Source organism: Cynocephalus volans, chromosome 10 (assembly GCF_027409185.1).
Source record: "Cynocephalus volans isolate mCynVol1 chromosome 10, mCynVol1.pri, whole genome shotgun sequence".
NCBI lineage: Eukaryota > Metazoa > Chordata > Mammalia > Dermoptera > Cynocephalidae > Cynocephalus > Cynocephalus volans.
The window spans coordinates 120,166,940-120,186,413 of record NC_084469.1 but is presented as its reverse complement, the minus strand read 5'-3'; the positions used below and the strand labels follow the sequence as shown (position 1 = coordinate 120,186,413).

At 41.7% G+C, this 19,474-nt stretch overlaps 1 protein-coding gene across 2 annotated transcripts; it reads left to right on the top strand.

Annotated features, from left to right (window-relative positions):
• Positions 1 to 4,813: 4,813 nt before the first annotated feature.
• ATMIN (ATM interactor) lies at positions 4,814 to 19,113 on the top strand. Of its 2 annotated transcripts, XM_063112075.1 has the most exons (4): positions 4,814 to 5,160; positions 13,249 to 13,374; positions 14,162 to 14,361; positions 15,433 to 19,113. In XM_063112075.1, exons 1-4 carry the CDS (start codon positions 4,831 to 4,833, stop codon positions 17,234 to 17,236), a joined length of 2,460 nt encoding a protein of 819 aa, XP_062968145.1. In that variant the 5' UTR covers positions 4,814 to 4,830; the 3' UTR covers positions 17,237 to 19,113. The 2 variants fall into 2 exon arrangements, with proteins under 2 accessions (XP_062968145.1, XP_062968146.1); XM_063112076.1 differs by lacking the exon at positions 13,249 to 13,374.
• The last annotated feature ends 361 nt before the right edge of the window (positions 19,114 to 19,474 follow it).

Here is a 19,474-nt window from a genome sequence, read left to right as displayed (position 1 = left end):
TGCTCTGAAGTCAAGCATACAGCACAGTAGTTGAGACTGTTGGGCATCATGTCCAGCGTACTTTTTTTCACTCCTGTATCTCCCCGATCATGGGGAGATCTGCTTCCAGTGGCTGGGTTCCAGGGTTTTTCTCTTAAGCCTTGGATCATGGAAAGAAACACCAAGAAACTATGCCCAGCTCAAAGCTTTCCAGGAGAATCATAAAATTGCTCCATTCAGAGGGTAGAGTTGGGTCCACTAAGTTATTATTGCAGGAGGTTGCATATCTGATGATTCAGTTATATAAAATAAATGTTTTCATTGTAAATATGATACTTTTCATCACCTGTTTATCATAACGTGGAACATTCAAACTGACCAATATTATGCTGATTTGTGAATAAAGATGTTGAAAAACTGGTACATTAGTTGCTTTTGGTGAAAATCCTTCAGTGATCATCACTAAATAGCATGTCCTTTTATAATAATATTTTAAAATCTGTTCCCTATCTTGTTCCAGAGAGGATTTGGTGTTATAAAAATACATGTTTCAATTATAAAATTGAAAGGTGAGGAAATCTGGGCAGATAGGAGGACAAAAAAGAACAGGAGAACAAAACAAGGCTAGGAGAAGATTACTATGTAAGAATGTAACAGTGCCTCCCCAGTTGCTAGAAGACTGAAAATTTAGTGTGCAGTTTGCCAGTAACCAAACAGAGAAGAAAACACTAATTTGTGAATAAAGATATTTTAAAAGTGGTACATCAGTTACTTTTGATGAAAATCAAAAAGAGGCATAATATACAGAATATATAAATACAGTCAGAAAAAGGGGGCTAAACAATGCTTTATCATGTAACGGTATTACCTATTGATTACAGGTGAAAAATTGTTTTTAGATTTAATTTAATTTAGAAATGTCATAGACACTTCAGTCATCCCAAGTGAGACACTGAGTCTGTAGGGGCTTAATGATGCCAATTTCCTTTTGACCATAGTCACAGTTTAGGGCACCTTTCCCTACGTACACACACGTAGTAGGTACTTCTGCTCAGTGCCTGAATGCCTGCGTTAGGTCTACACAGAGGTCCTGCAGGTTCCCAGGATGGTTTCCCATGGGCTCAGCCTTCCCTGGTACTTGGCAGGAGTGTGTAACTGGAGTCCGAACAAGAAAGACACCAGTCATATTATCCACTCTATAGTGGTACCACTTGAGGCTGTACCCTGTGCTCCTCCCAGACAGAGGTTCCTACTTAAGGAAATGAGAAGACTGGTTGCGGGTTCACTAAACTCTTATCTATTATGTATTTGATAGTCACGTTCAAATGCAGCTTGGGAACCGATGCAGCAGTAAATGCAGAGCCAAGGACCTCTACAGTGAAAGGAATTTACTGCACATTAGATAAGGTCTCCAAAAAGGAATAATAACTAATATTTTATTGAATATGACTGCATGGCAGGCACTGTGCTAAATATTTCATATGCATTATCATATTTTCATAAGGCAGGCAGCATTACTAGTCTTATTTTACTTACATGGATACCAAAGCTTAGGCTAGTCGGAATGAGCCCACGTTAACCCCAGGCAGCTGGACTCCAGAGCCTGCACTGTGGACACCATGCTGAAGGAGACGGTAGCCACAGATGCCATCCCACATGGAAATGCATTTTGTTGGGCCTACAGCACTTTTTAAATCAGAATTAGCTCCTGTGGTAGACAATAATTTCCCTTCCTCCAAGATATCCACATCATAATCCCTGCGATCTGAATATGGTACTAAATATGATTAGAAAGAACAAACTCAGGGCCGAGCCCGTTGCGCACTCGGGAGAGTGCGGCACTGGGAGCGCAGCAACGCTCCCACCGTGGGTTCAGATCCTATATAGGAATGGCCAGTGCACTCACTGGCTGAGTGCCAGTCACGAAAAAGACAAAAAAAAAGAAAGAACAAACTCAGTTTCTCCTGCTACACTCTCATAACCGCTTCTGACACCAGGTGTGGAGGGGGGGTTCCCCACACATCAAGCAAGCAAGCAATTCTACAGAGGACACCATGTGGGTGTCCTCAATTTTCATTCCAATACTATCTACCTGGAGATAGCATCAGATCCCACAGGTTCAGGGCTCACTCCTGGAGAGTCCCTCCCCCTGCCCCTCCACTTCTGATGCCAATTGCAAGCCCCAGGTTGTTTTAGCTGTGCTTCTGACCCACCAGCTATAAAGCAGGGTTCCCATGACCCCCTTCTTGGGTTTGATTAGCTTACAGAACTCAGCGAAACACTTAGGTTTACTGGCTTATTATAAAGGATATTACCAAGGATACAGATGAAGAGATGCACAGGGCAAGGCATGTGGGAAGTGGTGTGGAGCTTCCTTGCCCATCCTGGGACCTCCAAATGTTCAGCTATCCAGAAGCTCTCCAGTCCTTTTGGGTTTTAATGGAGGCTACATGTATTATTAGTCCATTTCTGTTGCTTATAACAAAATACCCGGAACTGGGTAATTTGTAAGAAAACAAAATTTATTGCTTACAGTTTTGGAAGTTGGGAAGTCCAAAGTCCAGGGAACACATCTGGTGAGGGTCTTTCTGTATGGTGGCTTCACAGCTATGCAAGGTCTCACATGGCAGAAAATGGCAGAGTAGAGAGAGAGAAGAAACTCTCACATGCTCTTCTTTTAAAGCCCTCAGAACCATGCTCATGACCACCATTATTAATCCATTCATTAGGGCATGGTCATCAAAATCTAATCACTTCTTCAATGCCCCACTTTTCAATTACCATAATAGGATTTCCCACCTCAACAGTTACAGTGGGGATTAAGCTTTAATGACTTTGGGGGGCCATTCAATCCACTGTACTACATTACATAGGCATGACAGATCAACTTAACCTGCAGCCCCTTTCCCCTCCCAGGAGGTTAGGGGGTGGAGCTCAATGCCCCACCCCTCTAATCCTGCCTTGGTCTGGGTGACCAGCCCCCATCCTGAAGCTGCCTAGGGGCTGCCATCCAGCAGTCAACTCATTAGCATAAGAAAAGACGCTTATCAATTTGAAGAGTTCAAGGGTTTTAGGAGTTGTATGCCAGGAAATGGGAATGGATACCAAATATTGTATATATTTCACAGTATCACAGTTACTGTACAAAACAAAGGGACTTTGCAGTGGGGAAATTATCCTGGATTACCTGGATGGGCTCAATGTAATGACAAGGTTTCTCAAGAATGGAACAGGAATAGAAGAGAGTCACAGGTGTAGTAGGGAACCCTGAGCATTTTCTGATTGTTAAACCTGCCCCCTTCCACTGGAGAAACTTTTAGAAATTTTACGCTTGGCTGTCTTAATCTCGAACTTCAGCTTCTGCAACCCAGCTTGCTTCCTGCACCCATGCAAATTAGGCTCCAGAGCTGACAAATGGACTGTGTCCCATAATCAGCCAATATGAATTAGCAGGGCTAAATCCCTCATTTACATGAAAGGACCTGAATGGGAACTTGGGCGAAAAGTTAAGGCGGGAATTTTGGCTATAAAGACTGCCTCTTTCTTTTGTTCGGGGAGACATGAGCCTAATGCTCGTGCTCTCCTTGCTTGCAAGCAATGAAGTTGTTAGTCCCAACCCCTACTGACCTTAACAAAGTGCTTTAACATCAGAAAGAGCTGTAACACCAAAAAGAGCTGACAACTATTAAAAGAGCTATAAAACCAACGTTGGTCTTGGATTCCTCTGTGCGAGCACCTCACAACACAGGGAGATGTGACTACTGAAGAAGTCCGAGTAATGTGATGAAGACTCAACTCACCATTATTGTTTTGGAGATGTAGGAAGGGGCCACAGCCAAGGAACTCAGGCAGCCTCCAGAAGCTGGGAAAGGCAAGTAAATGGATTGTCCCCTGGAGGCACCAGAAGGAACACAGTTCTTAATCTTAGCCCAGTAGACTTATCTCAGACTTCAGACCTCCAGAGCTGTAAAATAATACATTTGTGTCGTTTTAAGACACTAAGTTTGTAGTAACTTATTAATAGCAAGAGAACACTAATACAACTGCTAATATATAAAAGTTGGAAGTTTTCACATAAAAATCTATCAATACCAAAGATGAGTAGCAGCTGCCCCACTTTAAAAAAAGACATATTTCCCACTTTACTGCAGTCCTCCCTTTTGTCTACCCCTGGCCATCAATACCCATTTACAAGACCTACCTAGTCACTCTAAGTATTTGGGTTTTGGAACCATGCACTGAGAAACACTGTCTCCCAAACTAATGGAGTTCCAGCAGTTAAAACAGAAGCAAGTAAATCCAACCTCCCTAAATCGATTAACTCTGTCAATTATAACAACCCTTTTGTTTGTATAATGTGACTAAATTTCTATAAGCCTAAATTTCCTAATCTGCACAATGAGGGGAAATTTACAGTACATAGCCCCTACAGTTGTTCTGCGGACAAAATGAGATACTGAATGAAAAGCGCTTCCCCCAGAGCCTGGTACATGTTAATCCCTCAGTAAACCATAGCGGAAATTAGTGTACTATTGCCTCTCCCTCCGTTGAACCTTTGGGTTGTTTCTATTCTTTGGGAAGTAAAGTTCCTGACCTCATTGGTTTTTCTTCTGTCCAACTCTTGCCTGAGTTCCTGGGAAGGCGCAGAATAGGTGATCGGGGAACCAACACCTTTTAGCTGTTGGCAGGTGAAGATTTGTCTCTCCGAGATGCGCCCTCCGAGGCCGGCAGGGGGCGCTGCGCTGCCAGGGCCCGCCGGACGCTAATAAGCCAGGCGGCCCCGCCCCTTGCCGGAAGTGGTTGCGGCGGAGGCGGGGCCTCCGAGCGGGGCCCGGCGGCCGTGTGGCAGCCATGGCGGCCTCGGAGGCGGCGGCGGCTGGGCCCGCGGCTCTGACGGTGGGCGCCCCGGCCGTCCCCGCGGCTTCGAGGGGAGCCGCCGCCGCCTCGGGCTCGTGGGGGCCCCCGGGATCCCGGCTGAGGGTAAGCCGGCCGCGGCCTGCGGCGGCGAGACAGCAGCCCGCGGCCCCTCAGCCGCCGGCCCGGGAGCTGATCCAACCGTCGGTGAGCGAGCTGTCCCGGGCCGTGCGGACCAACATCCTGTGCACCGTGCGCGGCTGCGGCAAGATCCTGCCCAACAGCCCCGCGCTCAACATGCACCTGGTCAAGAGCCACCGTCTGCAGGTGAGCTCGACGCGGACGGCGGCCGGGCGGCCGGGCCCGGCCTCGACAAAGCGCCCAGGGCGTGGGGGAGCGGAGCCCCGGCCTCAAGGGGGATGCAGCGGCCACCAGTGCGTGCGCTGCACCCACCTGTCCAGCCTCTGCCTGCTCCCAGTCGGAGGTGGCTTTCGAACTCATGAGTCGGGCCAAAGAAACACGGGAATCCCAGCTGAGGGAATTGAAGAGCTAGTGCACACGAATACGTAGTAGCAGGGAACCACTGTGTCATGCCAGTCGAGTGTCAGGCTCGGACAAGCCCGTGCTTACTGACCTCGTATTTCGTGCCAGGCACGGGCCCAGGGGTTTTACACATTTTGTCTCATTAGTTCTCACAGAAACTTGGCGAGGTACGTATCATCCCCTTTATATTGATTAGATAAACAGATTGTACAAGCTAGGTGATGCAGGGATTTCAGCCTGGATCTCTGGTTCTGAAGCCCGTGTGCTTTCCACCGCACCCACGATACCTCCTTTACGTCCTGCTCTGGTGTTGAAAAGGAGCGGCAGGTTTGGCTCTAAGCATCGTCAGTTAACAAGTTTCGCAGTGTTGGTAAGATCGTGTTGCTCAGGAATGAGATCTAAGGGAGATTTCTTCCCTGGATCAATTTTAAAAAGGAATGCAGCAGGGCCGGCCCGTGGCTCACTTGGGAGAGTGTGCTGATAACACCAAGGCCAAGGGTTCGGATCCCTATATAGGGATGGCCGGTTGGCTCACTTGGGAGAGGTGTTGCTGACAACACCAAGTCAAGGGTTAAGATCCCCTTACTGGTCATCTTTTAAAAAAAAGGAATGCAGCATAAGGTGGCAATCGTCGGAACAACCCCTCCACATCGTTGTGTAAAAGGGGGCTGTGATTTTCAACCTTTGTTGGAAATCTGTGGGAAGCTTATTAAAAATCCAGACAGCCAGCTCCACCCACACCTATTAAATCATATTCTCAGACACTGCAATAGGAAGTTTCCTTTCACCACTTCTTAAAGTCTCTATGCCAGCAGTGACTTAATTCAAAAGCATGTCGCTGAAAACAATTTTGTGAATATGTAGCTTTTGATGGTCTGATTTGACTTGGAAGCAAATTTAGATTTCCCAGAGTATTTATATGTTCTGCCTATCCATCAGGTAAATCCTCCTTGGAAACCTCCTTACAATCAGGCTTCTGATACGAATTTAAAAGCAGAAAGTTTGAGGTTACAGTCTCTAGTAGGACAGATTTGTTTTCCATGAAAGGTGATCCGCTTTTACCACCAGCCAAACGCAGATGCAACAGCGTTCTCATATGAAGATCAGGGAGCCCAGTCAGGAAATAGTACATGGAGGTATGCTAAGAAAGACCCTGCAAGTGCGACTGCATTGTTCCTCAGAAGAGTTTGGGGTTTCTTCCAGCAAACAAGTGCAGCTTTGGGAATGGTTTTCAATCTCTTGTTTTCTCTTTCATACTAAATTTTAACTAAATCCTTTTTTTTTTTTTTAACTATATCTTAACTTGGGTAGATGAACTATATATTTGTAGGAATTCTACAGCCTAATTCCTTGGTTCTCTGTAGTTTGTACACCACAGCCATCACCTCCCTCTGGTATTGTTCCCTCACTGATAGAAGGCTACAGCAGACCTTACATGTCTGGGCACAAAAATGAAGCTGCTGCCAGTCTGTCCAGGACCCTCCTTGGTTCTGTCTGAACATCACTCTAGCAAGTACGTCTTAACAGTTTATATTGTTCTTTTCTCTGGAATTGCCATTAGGAGCGCTGTATCTCTCAAGACTTTGTTAAGCATCAAGATGCCACTTACTCCTCAGGACTGGCTAGTATAAAATAGGTTTTTTGGATTTTTTTTTTCTTTTTTTTTTGGTTTGTATTTGTTTTAGTTATTTTCTATGTTTATAATGGGTTTATTTCTAATTATGTTTTTAGAATGTCTAAAGTTCAGGAATTCACAAGATACCAGTGCATAAAGTATAATAGGCCTCAGGAGGAGAAATATGTTTGAGCAAATAGAAATTCTGACAGTCAGGGCCGGCCCATGGCTCACTTGGGAGAGTGTGGTGATGATAACACCAAGGCCACGGGTTCGGATCCCTATATAGGGGTGGCCGGTTAGCTCGCTTGGGAGAGTGTACTGCTGACGACGACACCAAGTAAAGGGTTAAGAGATCCCTTTACCGGTCATCTTTCAAAAAAAAAAAAAAAAATTCTGACAGTCAGATCTTAGCATTTCATGTGCTCGCTTCGGCAGCACATATACTAAAATTGGAAGATCTTAGCATTTCAGGGTGTCAGTATTCTCCCTTGCCGAGAAGCTGTGTGAAGTCATTCTTTCAGTTCTAGCCAGATTCATTTTTCAGATTTCTCTTCTCTGAAGTCAGCATAGTACACTCTAGATCCCTTTCTGAACTGAAAAAGCTGAAAAGCAGAAAGTTGGACTCTTCTCAGTTTTCTTCCTAGATCCCTGGAGCAACCTTTTTTAGCAGGAATTTTAAACAACCTCACTGAGAACTATCTCTGTTTTTTTCTTGTCAAACAGGCTCACTTTTCTGTCTTGTTCAGCCTTTCTAACCATGGTGCCCAACAGCCCCTGAGCATCTGCTGTCTTGGTAGAAAGGATTTTGTTTAATGAAGGTGGCCTGTGTGGCCAAATTGCCATATCCATATGGTGGTGTCCCCATGTGGCAAATCTGTACCTCACTCTGGTTACTGCGTAGAAGGCTCTTCAGGCTCTTCAGTTCAAACCTTTTTTTTTTTGGCAGCTGGCAGATATGGGGAACTGACCCCTTGACCTTGGTGTTACAAGGCCATGCTCTAACCAGCTGAGCCAACTGGCCAGTCCCAAACACTGTTCTTGAACTTGATGTTCTCAAGGTATTGGAAGGGGGAAGAGAAAGGCTTGGGGACAGGGGCTAACTGGGAAGCTCATTTGGTTTTGAGAGGGGTTTGTGTGCTGGCCAGTGATGTCAGGAACAGTCAAGTGTGTGCACATACCTTCTGCCTGAAACTACTCTGAATATGTCTGATTGGCAGATTTTCTATAGTTAGTGGAAATTTTTATTGCCTTGGTTATAGCTACTTGCATAATTCTAATTTCTTGTTTTTATATTTTCTAGACTATGATAATCTTTATTCCCTTCCCCATTAGTTGCTGTATATTTCTCATTTTATTCTAATCTTCACAAAACACCTTGCCCCCAACCAAATATGAACTTCTTAACATAAATGATTAACAAACCCTTCTGAAGAATGATGGGTCAGAATTAGGAATTGAATTCTAAGTGCAGAGTATGTGCTGCCTTTTGGTTTTATGTGGGTTCTTAAGATACATGTCCACATTTCATGTCCTATAAGGAAACCTGGAAAATCCTAGCCCAACCTTGCCTACAGTGGGATCCATGGAGAAATGAAAGCTATAGTGACCCAGGGAAAAAAGAGCAGGAGTAAATAGGCATTTCTTGATTGCTAGAGATTCCTTTGTTCCTAGCATTTGAAAGCTGTGAAGGGGACAGGAGGGCACTTAACCTCTTATCAAGCAACATTTATATTTTTAAAACATGGCTTAGAGGATTTTGTATTATGTTCAGGCCAAGGGTTTCCTTTTAATGATTTGCCAAAAGATTTTTTGAAAAAGGAAAGGAAAAGTTCCAAGTTGCTCTACAGAACATATTGTGTGAAGGCTTTTAATTTTAAATTTAGAATAAGATGACAAAGCAAAGTAGTTTCATTCTTGAGTGCTTTTTGTGAAGGCAGTCAGGTACCAGAGCAACTATAATGCTTTTTTTTTCAATTTTTGCTATAATTTCTAACAATCCTTTCTTTTTATGCTCTACTCTTCAACTGTGCCCTTCCTTTTCCTTTTTCTATTTTGTAGGTGTTTTCTTTTTCCATGTTGTTTTTGGATTGTTTCCTCTCATAGATTCTTTTTCAAATTCTGTCCCTTAAAACATGAAATATTTTTTTTCAGTTAAGCACCCAAAAGACAGTTAAATCTTATTCTTGAATGGATATAGGCCTTCAGAACAAAAAAAAAAAACACTTGCTCACTGCAGTTCATGTTTTACTGTGCTATTGCTGTTTCTTATCTGCCCTGTTCTCATCCTGACGGACTTACCCTTGAGCTTACTGTGTCAGGACAACAATGGGAAGAAGACCCCAAACCAGGGTGGATGCTGCAATGGGGGAAGCTGAGGAGGTGGCCCTGAGAAAGCAGGAGAGTAAACAGTGTCAGGTTGATGTAATAATGGCAATAAGGGGGTTATTCACATCCAGTTTGACCGTAGTTAGTGGTCTCATCCCCATGCATGGTATAGTTTTAGCTTAGATGACCACTTGAGCGTAATCAGTATGATGCCAGAGTTTTTATTGAGCATTTACTCCAGTCAAAACACTCCCAATGCAACAGAATATACAAATAAACCCCTGCCCGTGAAAATGTTTGGGGGAATTGTAAGTAGTTCCATTAGGTATAATGGAATAATGGGAGAAGAAAGTTAGTTTGAAGCTATATATATGTAAGGGACTATGAGTGTCCCAGGCTAGGGAATTTCAATTTTGGTAGCATTGGGATGCTGTTGAAAATGTTTTAGTGAGGCAAGGACATAATGAAAGGAGAAGAATTAAAAGTCTAGAAATTAGTCGAGTTTTAAAGACAAAGTCCAAAGAAATGAAATAAAGACAAAGTCCATGCAGAGAGTTGGGATGACTTGAACTAAGGAGCATTGAGAAAGCAATGAGAAAGGAAAGGCTGGGAGGTCGTAAAAGGCATTTAAAGAGAAGTGAACACATACTATGGGATCATGAGAGGGAGTTTGAAATGGATAATAAAAGAATTGCTAAGCATCGTTGAGGATGTATTAGTAGTGAGCATGGATTTTGTAGTGATCCAGTCAGCAGTTTTATGGAGCATTTGACAGCCTAGGAACAAATAAGGGGAACATCTCCCTAGAATATAAACTGGCTAAGAGGAATTCCATAGTGGCCAAATAAATGAAGGATTTTAGAGTATTTCTTGGTATTCTCCCCACATTTCATTTAATCTACTCAAACACTCATATTCTTCTCTCACATTGATAACATTAGATGGAAAAACTATAAGTTCATTAAAAGTATTTTATAAAAAACAAAACTAGATAAATTGGTTAGTGAAATAAAGTTGGCGATGAGGGACAATGTCAGTTGTCATTAAAACTAGCAGATGCCAGTATTTAATCAAAAGCAGCGTTTCAGTCCGACTTTCACAAGGAGAGTGTTTAAAGTACTAGTGTAGATGAACTTATTGAAATTTAGTTGGCATAAAGCAAAAGAAGAAATGAAAACCTCCACAGCAAATAACTAGTGGCTAACATTAATTATTATGTGATAAGCACTATTCTAAGCCCTTTAGAAGTATTAACTAAATTCCCACAACAACCCTAAAATAGGTAGTACTATTATTATGTCCATCTTCCAGATGAGGAAACCAAGACAGTTTAATTTGCTCAAAGTCACAGCCAAGTGGCAAGGTAGAGAATTCAACCTATAGCAGTACAATTCCATAATCCACAGGTTTAACAACTACACCAGTGATTCTTATATTATGCTGCACGCTGGGATCATCTGGGGAGATTTTAAAACCAAATGTGGATCCCTAACTCCCACCTAAAACCATTTACATCAGAATACCTGGGGTTGGTTTCAGCCAGGGAAAGGTGTTTTGTTTGGTTTGATTTTTGGTTTTTTTGGTTTTTTTTTTTTGCAGCTGGCCAATATGAGGATCCGAACCCTTGGCCTTGGTGTTATAACACTGCATTCTAACCAGCAGAGCTAACCAGCCAGCCCAGGCATAGGTATTTTTTAAAGCACCTCAAGTGATTCTCAGAGGCTGCCAGGGTTGAGAACTTCTGCACTTTACTGGACTGCTCTGTTCATCATGTGATTTGTTTCTTCTTTAAGCAGAAAGACAATACCTTAAGGTATATAAAATAGTTTCTGCCCCTAAGACATTTAGTCAGGAGACAGAAAATATGGAAGAAAATGACAGTATTTAAGTTTGGTGCTATCTTGGAACTCAGAGAAGGAATGGATCTTTAACTTTGTGGTGAGCTGAACAAAAAGAGTAGCTGTTGCTTAAGCATGTGGTCTGGGCTAGGCTCAGTGCTAATTCGCAAATCAGCATTCTCTTCTCTAAGCCTCAAATTAATCCTGAGAGTTAGGTATTCTCTCAGTTTGTGGAATGAGTAAATTGGCTCAGGGAGGTTAAAAACCTTGTCCAATGTCACACCACTAATCAGTAGTACAAACAGCTTACAGACCAAGGTCTCACCAATGCCACATGCTCTCTCCACCACTGCATTCTATCTGAAGGGAGCCAGGAGGGTGTGGGGCTCAAAGTGGGCCTTAAAAAGAGAGTCACCCATACCGGCCAGCCGCCAGGAAAAAAAAAGATATAGTTGTAATGGTAGATTGGAGGCATAATGAGGAGTTTGGATATTTTTCAATCTCTTTTTTTTTAAACAGTGATATGCAAATACTTTTTCTGGAATGTCAAATTTTTGAAAACATTAGAAGAGAAAGAGGAATTTTTTGGAGCCTACTTAAAATCATCCAAATGAATAAGAGTACCTACAGAGTGTAGTCCAGAGGGGTTATAAAAGGATGAACCAGTATTAAAAACATGGAGGAACAATTGAATTTGATATCAATGAAAGATAAATTATATAGTTTAAAAATAAAACAAAAGGGCCGGCCCTGTGGCTCACTCGGGAGAGTGCAGCGCTGGTAGCGCTGAGGCCGCGGGTTCAGATCCTATATAGGGATGGCCGGTGGTGCGCACCACACCGAGCCAAGGGTTGCAATCCCCTTACCGGTCACACAAAAAATAAATAAAATAAAATAAAAATAAAACAAAAATAGCTTATTTTCCCCTCTAAAGGAGTGGACACAGACTCAGCAAGATCAGCCTGTTCCTGTGGTTAAGAGATCCAGTGGGAAAGAGAAAGGAAGGAGTGTTAGCAAAATGGTTATTGGTTTCTCACTTCTCTAGGTATACATTGATGGTGGAGAAGGAGGTGGGCATGTTCTAAAAGTAATAAACTGTTTCTCATCAAAAAACTAAGGGAACAGAATTTCTAGGTGCTGCAGCAGTGGCTGAGACCTGAGCACACATCCTGTTGCCTCTGGTGACCTGTAGAGAGGTCCGTCACCCCCATTCCATCCTATAGGGCCAGCTGGAAGGGGCCAGACAAGAATTATACTGGAAGTGACCAGGAGTCTCTGACCCGAGTGAGGTATATGGGCTTATGAAGGGCAACAAGACAGAACATCTCAAGATAAATTGACTCACCAAGTATTTTAAAACTCCTAGCTAAAAAGTCAATTGAATATTTAACAAAGGGTTATTAGGATTAAGTGAGTTAGCATATACAAAATGCTTAGAACAGTGTCTGATGCATAGTAAAAGCTATGTTAGCATTGACCATTATAATGATTATTAATTTCAAACATAGCATGGTGCCTACATTCAAACTGCTATAGAAAAGTTGTATAAACTAGCTTCAGCTACTTTAGGGACAGTGTAATAATAAGAGAGTCATAATGCTATTGATTAGGAAAGCCTTAGGTCACAGTAAAAGAAGATTTTCTCAGGGACTCAGACTAAGACACTTGAGAGTAGAATAATAGGGAAGACCTAAAATGACACCCAAATCTTCAGCCTGAGTAACTATGTATGATGCCACGTGCAAATAGAGAAGCTGGCTATAAGGGCAGAGATTTTAAATTTGGGAAGAGGAGTTTTAAAGGAATAGATAGAAGTAAGATATTTTTAAAACACAATTTTTGTGGGTTTTTTGAAAAATTTTTAACAAACCTTTTGAGCAATAATTTGCACACCATAAAATTTACACATTTTGAATGAATAATTTGATTATTTTTTAGTAGATTTACAGAGTTGTGCAACCATCACATTTTAATTTTAGAACATTTTCATCACCCTAAAACTTCCCGTCCATTTTCAGTAATTCTGTTTCCAACACCAGCCCGTTCTATTGGTTTTGAAAATAATTATTTAAAGTAATTTTCCTTTTTCAGGATGGCATAGTAAATCCAACAATAAGAAAAGATTTGAAAACTGTACCGAAATTCTACTGTTGTCCAATTGAAGGATGCCCGCGAGGCCCTGACAGACCATTTTCTCAGTTTTCTCTCGTAAAACAGGTATTTTACTTGTCTTAGGTATACTTCTCTAAGGGTGTAATACAGACGGTATATACCTAGTGTGCATTCTAATTACTCAGTGAACGTAACTAGAAAGTTGAGCAGAAAGCTCTTGTGAGAGCAGACGCCCAGCTATCTCCCAGGTGGTGAAAATGTGAATATGGGTGTAATGCAAGTGTAGTGAAACACGGCTTTTTCTGGAGGGAAAATGTCCAGAAGTGGGTTTGGAGAGAAAGAAAAGTAGACCAATTCAGCAAAGAAAGAGAAAATTTGTGCTTGCAGATCTCTTGTGTGAATCTATACACCTCCAAAGGCAGAGGACAAAGGTACAAAGGAACTGTTCTCCCAGTGCAGTAAGAATCTGCAGAATCCAGAATAATTTTGGAATGAGCTGTCTCAAGAGGAGGGAGGAGCCCAGTGACTGGGGAAAAAGGAATTCAAGACTGGAAGAGATGGGATCTGAAATGTTTTCCCGAGGGTCTGCTGGAGGGTGTCCTGAGAAAAGCATTGCAAAGATATTTTTTCTACCTGCAGCACTTATATGTAGATCAAAGTCTAAATGCTAGGTACCATGGATTGTTTCCAAAACAGTCTGTTCGCTTTTCACAAGGCAAAAGTGAAGAAGAGAAGAGGCATATGATAAACTGCAATTTGCCTATTTATAAATTTTTTCGGACTGCTGTATTTTATACCTATAAAATCACTATTAATTTGGGTATGTTGATGGTTTTGAAATGTTTTCAGTAGTTGCTGTTTTTCATCTTGGTCCCTTCTGTGTTCTTCCTAGCACTTCATGAAAATGCATGCTGAGAAGAAGCATAAATGTAGTAAATGCAGCAATTCGTATGGTACGGAATGGGACTTGAAAAGACACGCAGAGGACTGTGGCAAGACCTTCCAGTGCACATGTGGCTGTCCCTATGCCAGTAGAACAGCATTACAGTCCCACATCTATCGAACTGGCCATGAGATCCCTGCAGAACACAGGTAGAAAGGATAGAAAAGCTTGGACAAAAGTCAATGGCTATGAGAAGAGTTTCAGATGAAACTTCTTGAAGATCCAGTAGTATAGGGAGAGAAAAGGAATCAAAGAGAAAATGTGTGACATTTAAGAAGGGAGCTTTTGGAAATGGCAGTAGTACTAGCAAAGGACCGATGTCTAGGTCTATAATCTTGACCTGATTGTTCCTCCTTTTTCTTTTGCCAACCCTTGGTTGAGGGACCCTTATCATTCCCATTTGAAAATCTCAACTTCCAGCATTTTCTTTTTTTTTTTTTTTTTTTTTTAAAAAGATGACCGGTAAGGGGATCTTAACCCTTGACTTGGTGTTGTGAGCACCACGCTCAGCCAGTGAGCGAACCGGCCATCCGTATATGGGATCCGAACCCGGGGCCTTGGTGTTATCAGCACCGCACTCTCCCGAGTGAGCCACGGGCCGGCCCCCCAGCATTTTCTATTAGAGGTGTATCAGATTGCTGAAGTAAGTTTTATCATGAAACTATACTTCATTTTAAAGGTAAAATTTATATTTGGTATAACAGCTTCTTGCTTTAGAAATGATAAAACTTGGGCCGGCTCGTGGCGCACTCGGGAGAGTGCAGCGCTTGGGAGCACAGCGGCCGCGGGTTCGGATCCTATATAGGAATGGCTAGTGCGCTCACTGGCTGAGCGTGGTTTGGGCGACACCAAGCCAAGGGTTGCGATCCCCTTACCGGTCACAAAAAGACCAAAAAAAAAAAAAAGAAATGATAAAACTTGCATTATATATATCTTTCAGATTTTTATGTTTAAAGGTCTAAACTGAGTTCTGGTACTTAGAGCTTAAAAAATAAGGTGTGCTTTCTCCTTCCCTGATTGCATGTCTCTGAACGTCCACCTACCATAATAGGCCTAGTTCTCACGGTTGCAAAAGAAGGAATTTATCTTTTCTGGATTGATTCTGATCTCTGCTGTATATGTGGGAAATAGCATTTATAAATAAGTGAAGATACAGTGTCATGGTCAAAGAAAGCTGCATTTTAAAATTGGTTTTCTTTTTGCTCTGTCATTGTCTTCAGGGATCCACCTAGTAAGAAAAGGAAAATGGAAAACTGCCTGCAAAACCAGAAGTTGTCCAATAAGACCACCGAATCACTGAGCAGCCAACCAACCCCTAGACCAGACACTCAAGAACTAGAAACTTCAGAAATAAAGCTAGTAGCTTCTTTTGAAGACTCTTGTGGCTCTAATGCCAGAAAGCAGACCCTTACAACACCTACGAGATATTCTCAGAAGCTGCTTTTACCAAAGCCCAAAGTGGCTTTGGTTAAACTACCGGTGATGCAGTTCTCTCCTGTGCCTGTCTTTGTGCCTACGGCCGACTCCTCAGCCCAACATGTGGTGTTCGGTGTTGATCAGGGCTCTGCCACGGGCACTGTGCACTTACTGCCCTTGTCGGTAGGAACCTTGATCCTTGGCCTAGATTCAGAGGCTTGCTCTCTTAAGGAGAGCCTACCTCTTTCAAAAATGATAAGTCCTGTTGCTGTTGAGCCAATTAGTACAGGAGTTCAAGTGAGCTTGGGTAAAAGTCCATTTAATCCTTTACAAGAATTAGGGAACACATGTCAAAAGAATAGCATTTCTTCAATCAATATACAGACAGATCTGTCTTATGCCTCACAAAACTTTATACCTTCTGCACAGTGGGCTAGCCCTGATTCCTCTGTGTCATCTTGTTCTCAAACTGATTTGTCATTTGATTCTCAAGTGTCCCTTCCCATTAGTGTTCACACTCAGACATTTTTGCCCAGCTCTAAGGTAACTTCATCTATAGCTGCTCAGACTGATGGATTTATAGATGCTTGTTTCCAGTCCAGTGGGATCTCCAGAGAAACTCAAACCAGTGGGATACAAAGTATGACAGATGACCATGTACAGATGGACCAAGCTGGAATGTGTGGAGACATTTTTGAGAGTGTCCATTCATATAATGTTCCTACAGATAATATTATAAGCAACAGTTTAGTAGCAGACACAGTAACTCATGGTTTGTTACCTCAGAACGACCCTAAGACTTTAAATCAAGATATTGAGAAATCTGCACCAATTATAAACTTCAGTGCACAGAATATGCTTCCTTCACAGAACATGACAGATAATCAGACCCAAACTATAGATTTATTAAGTGATTTAGAAAACATCTTATCAAGTAATCTGCCTGCTCAGACATTGGATAATCGGAGTCTTCTATCTGACACGAATCCAGGACCTGACACTCAGCTCCCATCTGGCCCACCTCAGAATCCTGGAATAGATTTTGATATTGAAGAGTTCTTTTCAGCCTCAAATATCCAGACTCAAACTGAAGAGAGTGAACTTGGCACCATGAACACAGAACCAGTCTTAGAATCACTGGACATAGAGACCCAAACTGACTTCTTACTTGCAGACACCTCTGCTCAGTCCTATGGGTGTAGGGGAAATTCTAACTTCTTAGGCCTTGAGATGTTTGACACGCAGACACAGACAGACTTAAACTTCTTTTTAGACAGTAGCCCTCATCTGCCTTTGGGAAGTATTCTGAAACACTCCAGCTTTTCCATGAGTACTGATTCATCTGACACAGAGACCCAAACCGAAGGAATCTCCACTGCTAAAAACATACCTGCTCTAGAAAGCAAAGTTCAGTTGAACAGTACAGAAACACAAACCATGAGTTCTGGGTTTGAAACCCTGGGGAGCTTGTTCTTCACCAGCAATGAAACTCAAACAGCAATGGATGACTTTCTTCTGGCTGATTTGGCCTGGAACACGATGGAGTCTCAGTTTAGTTCTGTAGAAACCCAGACATGTGCCGAACTATATGCAGTCTCCGATTTCTAAAAGCTGAGTCCACTTGTGGGATGGCATTTACCATTTCCTTCTGGATTAGAAAATGGGGAATGGTACAATGGTATTAACTCTGTTGAATGTAGCTGATGACACAGTCACTTAGATTCTTTGCGGTTCTTTGCCTTTTGTACTTGTAAACATGAAATTTGTGTATAAATGTGAGTATTATAAAGTGTAAGATGTTGATCTAAAAGTGATTGCTTTGTGTTGCCCATATTGTCCTTTTACAGCTGGTCTTTCCATCTTTAAAAAAAAAATTTCTTACCTGTAAAGCCTGTCTAGCCAGTTAGCTGAAGCCAAGCTTACCAGCTACTAAGACACAAACTTCTCAGATCTTCAGAACGTTTTAGTCATAGTGTAACATACTTAAATTGCACCTAAAATATTTTTGACAGTGCTTGTTAGAAATTCATGTTTCTCGATAGAAATGAGAAAGGCAATGCTGCCACCATCAGATTTAAACAGTGCTTCCATGGTTTGAGACTTCTGCTGCTTTGACATCTTTTCTGATCTGAAGACACCAAGGAAAACTACAGCTGTCTAGTTTTGAGACAGTTTTCATGTAGTCATGTCATCCCTTCTCTATATGAGCTATTATTAGTAATGTACTTTTCTCACAAGAGGTTTATTGCTGTAAAATTGCTGCCTAGAGGGAAAGCATCAAGCACTTAGTGTACATAGTGATCCTTGTAAATAACAGTCATCCAAACCATGGGAATATGGGGTTGTGGAATCGTGCTTATTAGTTCATCCTAGCATGTGCCCTATGAACATCCTTCCTGCTTTCCACAATAGGCCAGAATGGGGCTCTGGAGCTACTGCCCAAAGTGCACCCACAGGCTGGATCTGAGTTTTGTCACTCTAAAAATGTGAGAAGAGAAAAGGACATTTCAATACTTTGCACTTCTAAGCTTCATTGAGCGAGAGTGCAACCTACAATTATTTTAAAGTGACTTTTCCTTCCATCCACCACTAATTTTTTTCTTGAATAAGGAAAGATATTGGTCTAGCAAGGAAATTATTTGTGCCTTGAGGCTAGCAATTATAGAATAGATCCATCTAAAATATGATATTCTGTATATTGTTGCTTTACTTTTTTGATGAGAGTAATACCAAATAGTCATCTTCAAAGAAAACAAGGTGAAGACTTATTGCTTCAATAATCAAGAGCATTTTCTGTGAGATGGGAGCATGGTCAAGTATGCTATAGGGGTTTTCTATATTTAAGAGATCCTGAATTCTTAATTGCTAGCCAACTTTCAGGCAAGGAAGAAACAGTGCAGACTGTATGTTGTCTAAGTTTACAAAAACAAAAAGACCTGTTCTTTCTGTGGCATACTCTTATGCTGTGAAGGCAAAACTAAGGAGGGGACTACTGATTCATTAAATTGATGGTGTTGCTACTAATTCCTATCCCATACATCTGATACAAAAGCAGTTTGGTAATGGATAACATATCCTGGGCAGGTGAATTCAACCTAGTAGATAAAAGTTTGCTTTGGTCACAGTTGCCTATAAATATGTATTTCAAAACAAACATAAAGCCTTAATTTAAAATTTCATTATGTTTTAGAATCATCACTGCCTTAATGTTCAAACATTTATTTAAGTCCTCCCAATAAAGGAGAAATGCATGTTTGTAGTTTTTTGTAAATATAAACGCAGATCTATGGCTTTAAAAAACAAAAACAAAACACTTGTTTCTGTGACTGATTGTTAATTTAGCCAATAGAATTATGTACAAAAAAATGGAGCATGCAATGGTTCATGTACAAGAACTGCCTCCCCACCAAACCTCAGCTACCTGGTTGTTCTAAGATTACTTGTAAAAACTGAAATTCTGTGATTAAAGAGAAGCTAGAATTCTACCTTTTTTGTGTGAATTCAACCTATTCATGTGACTTATTTTGTTGCCTTTTCACAAAATTACTGTCTTCTGAAAGTCACATGAAATGACTGTGCCAAGGTGTTTTCATTATTGTCTTATCTTTATTCATAAAAATATGCTAACGATTTTCCTAGAAAAGATGCTCCAGGTGACATCAGCAAGATGGCTCACTAGAGGTGCCTAACACTTGTCCCTCCACAAAAAAGCACCAAAACATTGAATAAATAATTACACTGCAACTACAGTATCTGAAGGAGAGTGCTGGTGTGCAACAGACGAGTGGTGTATTAGTCTATTTTTGTGTTGCAATAACAGAATACCTGAGACTTGGTAATTTATAA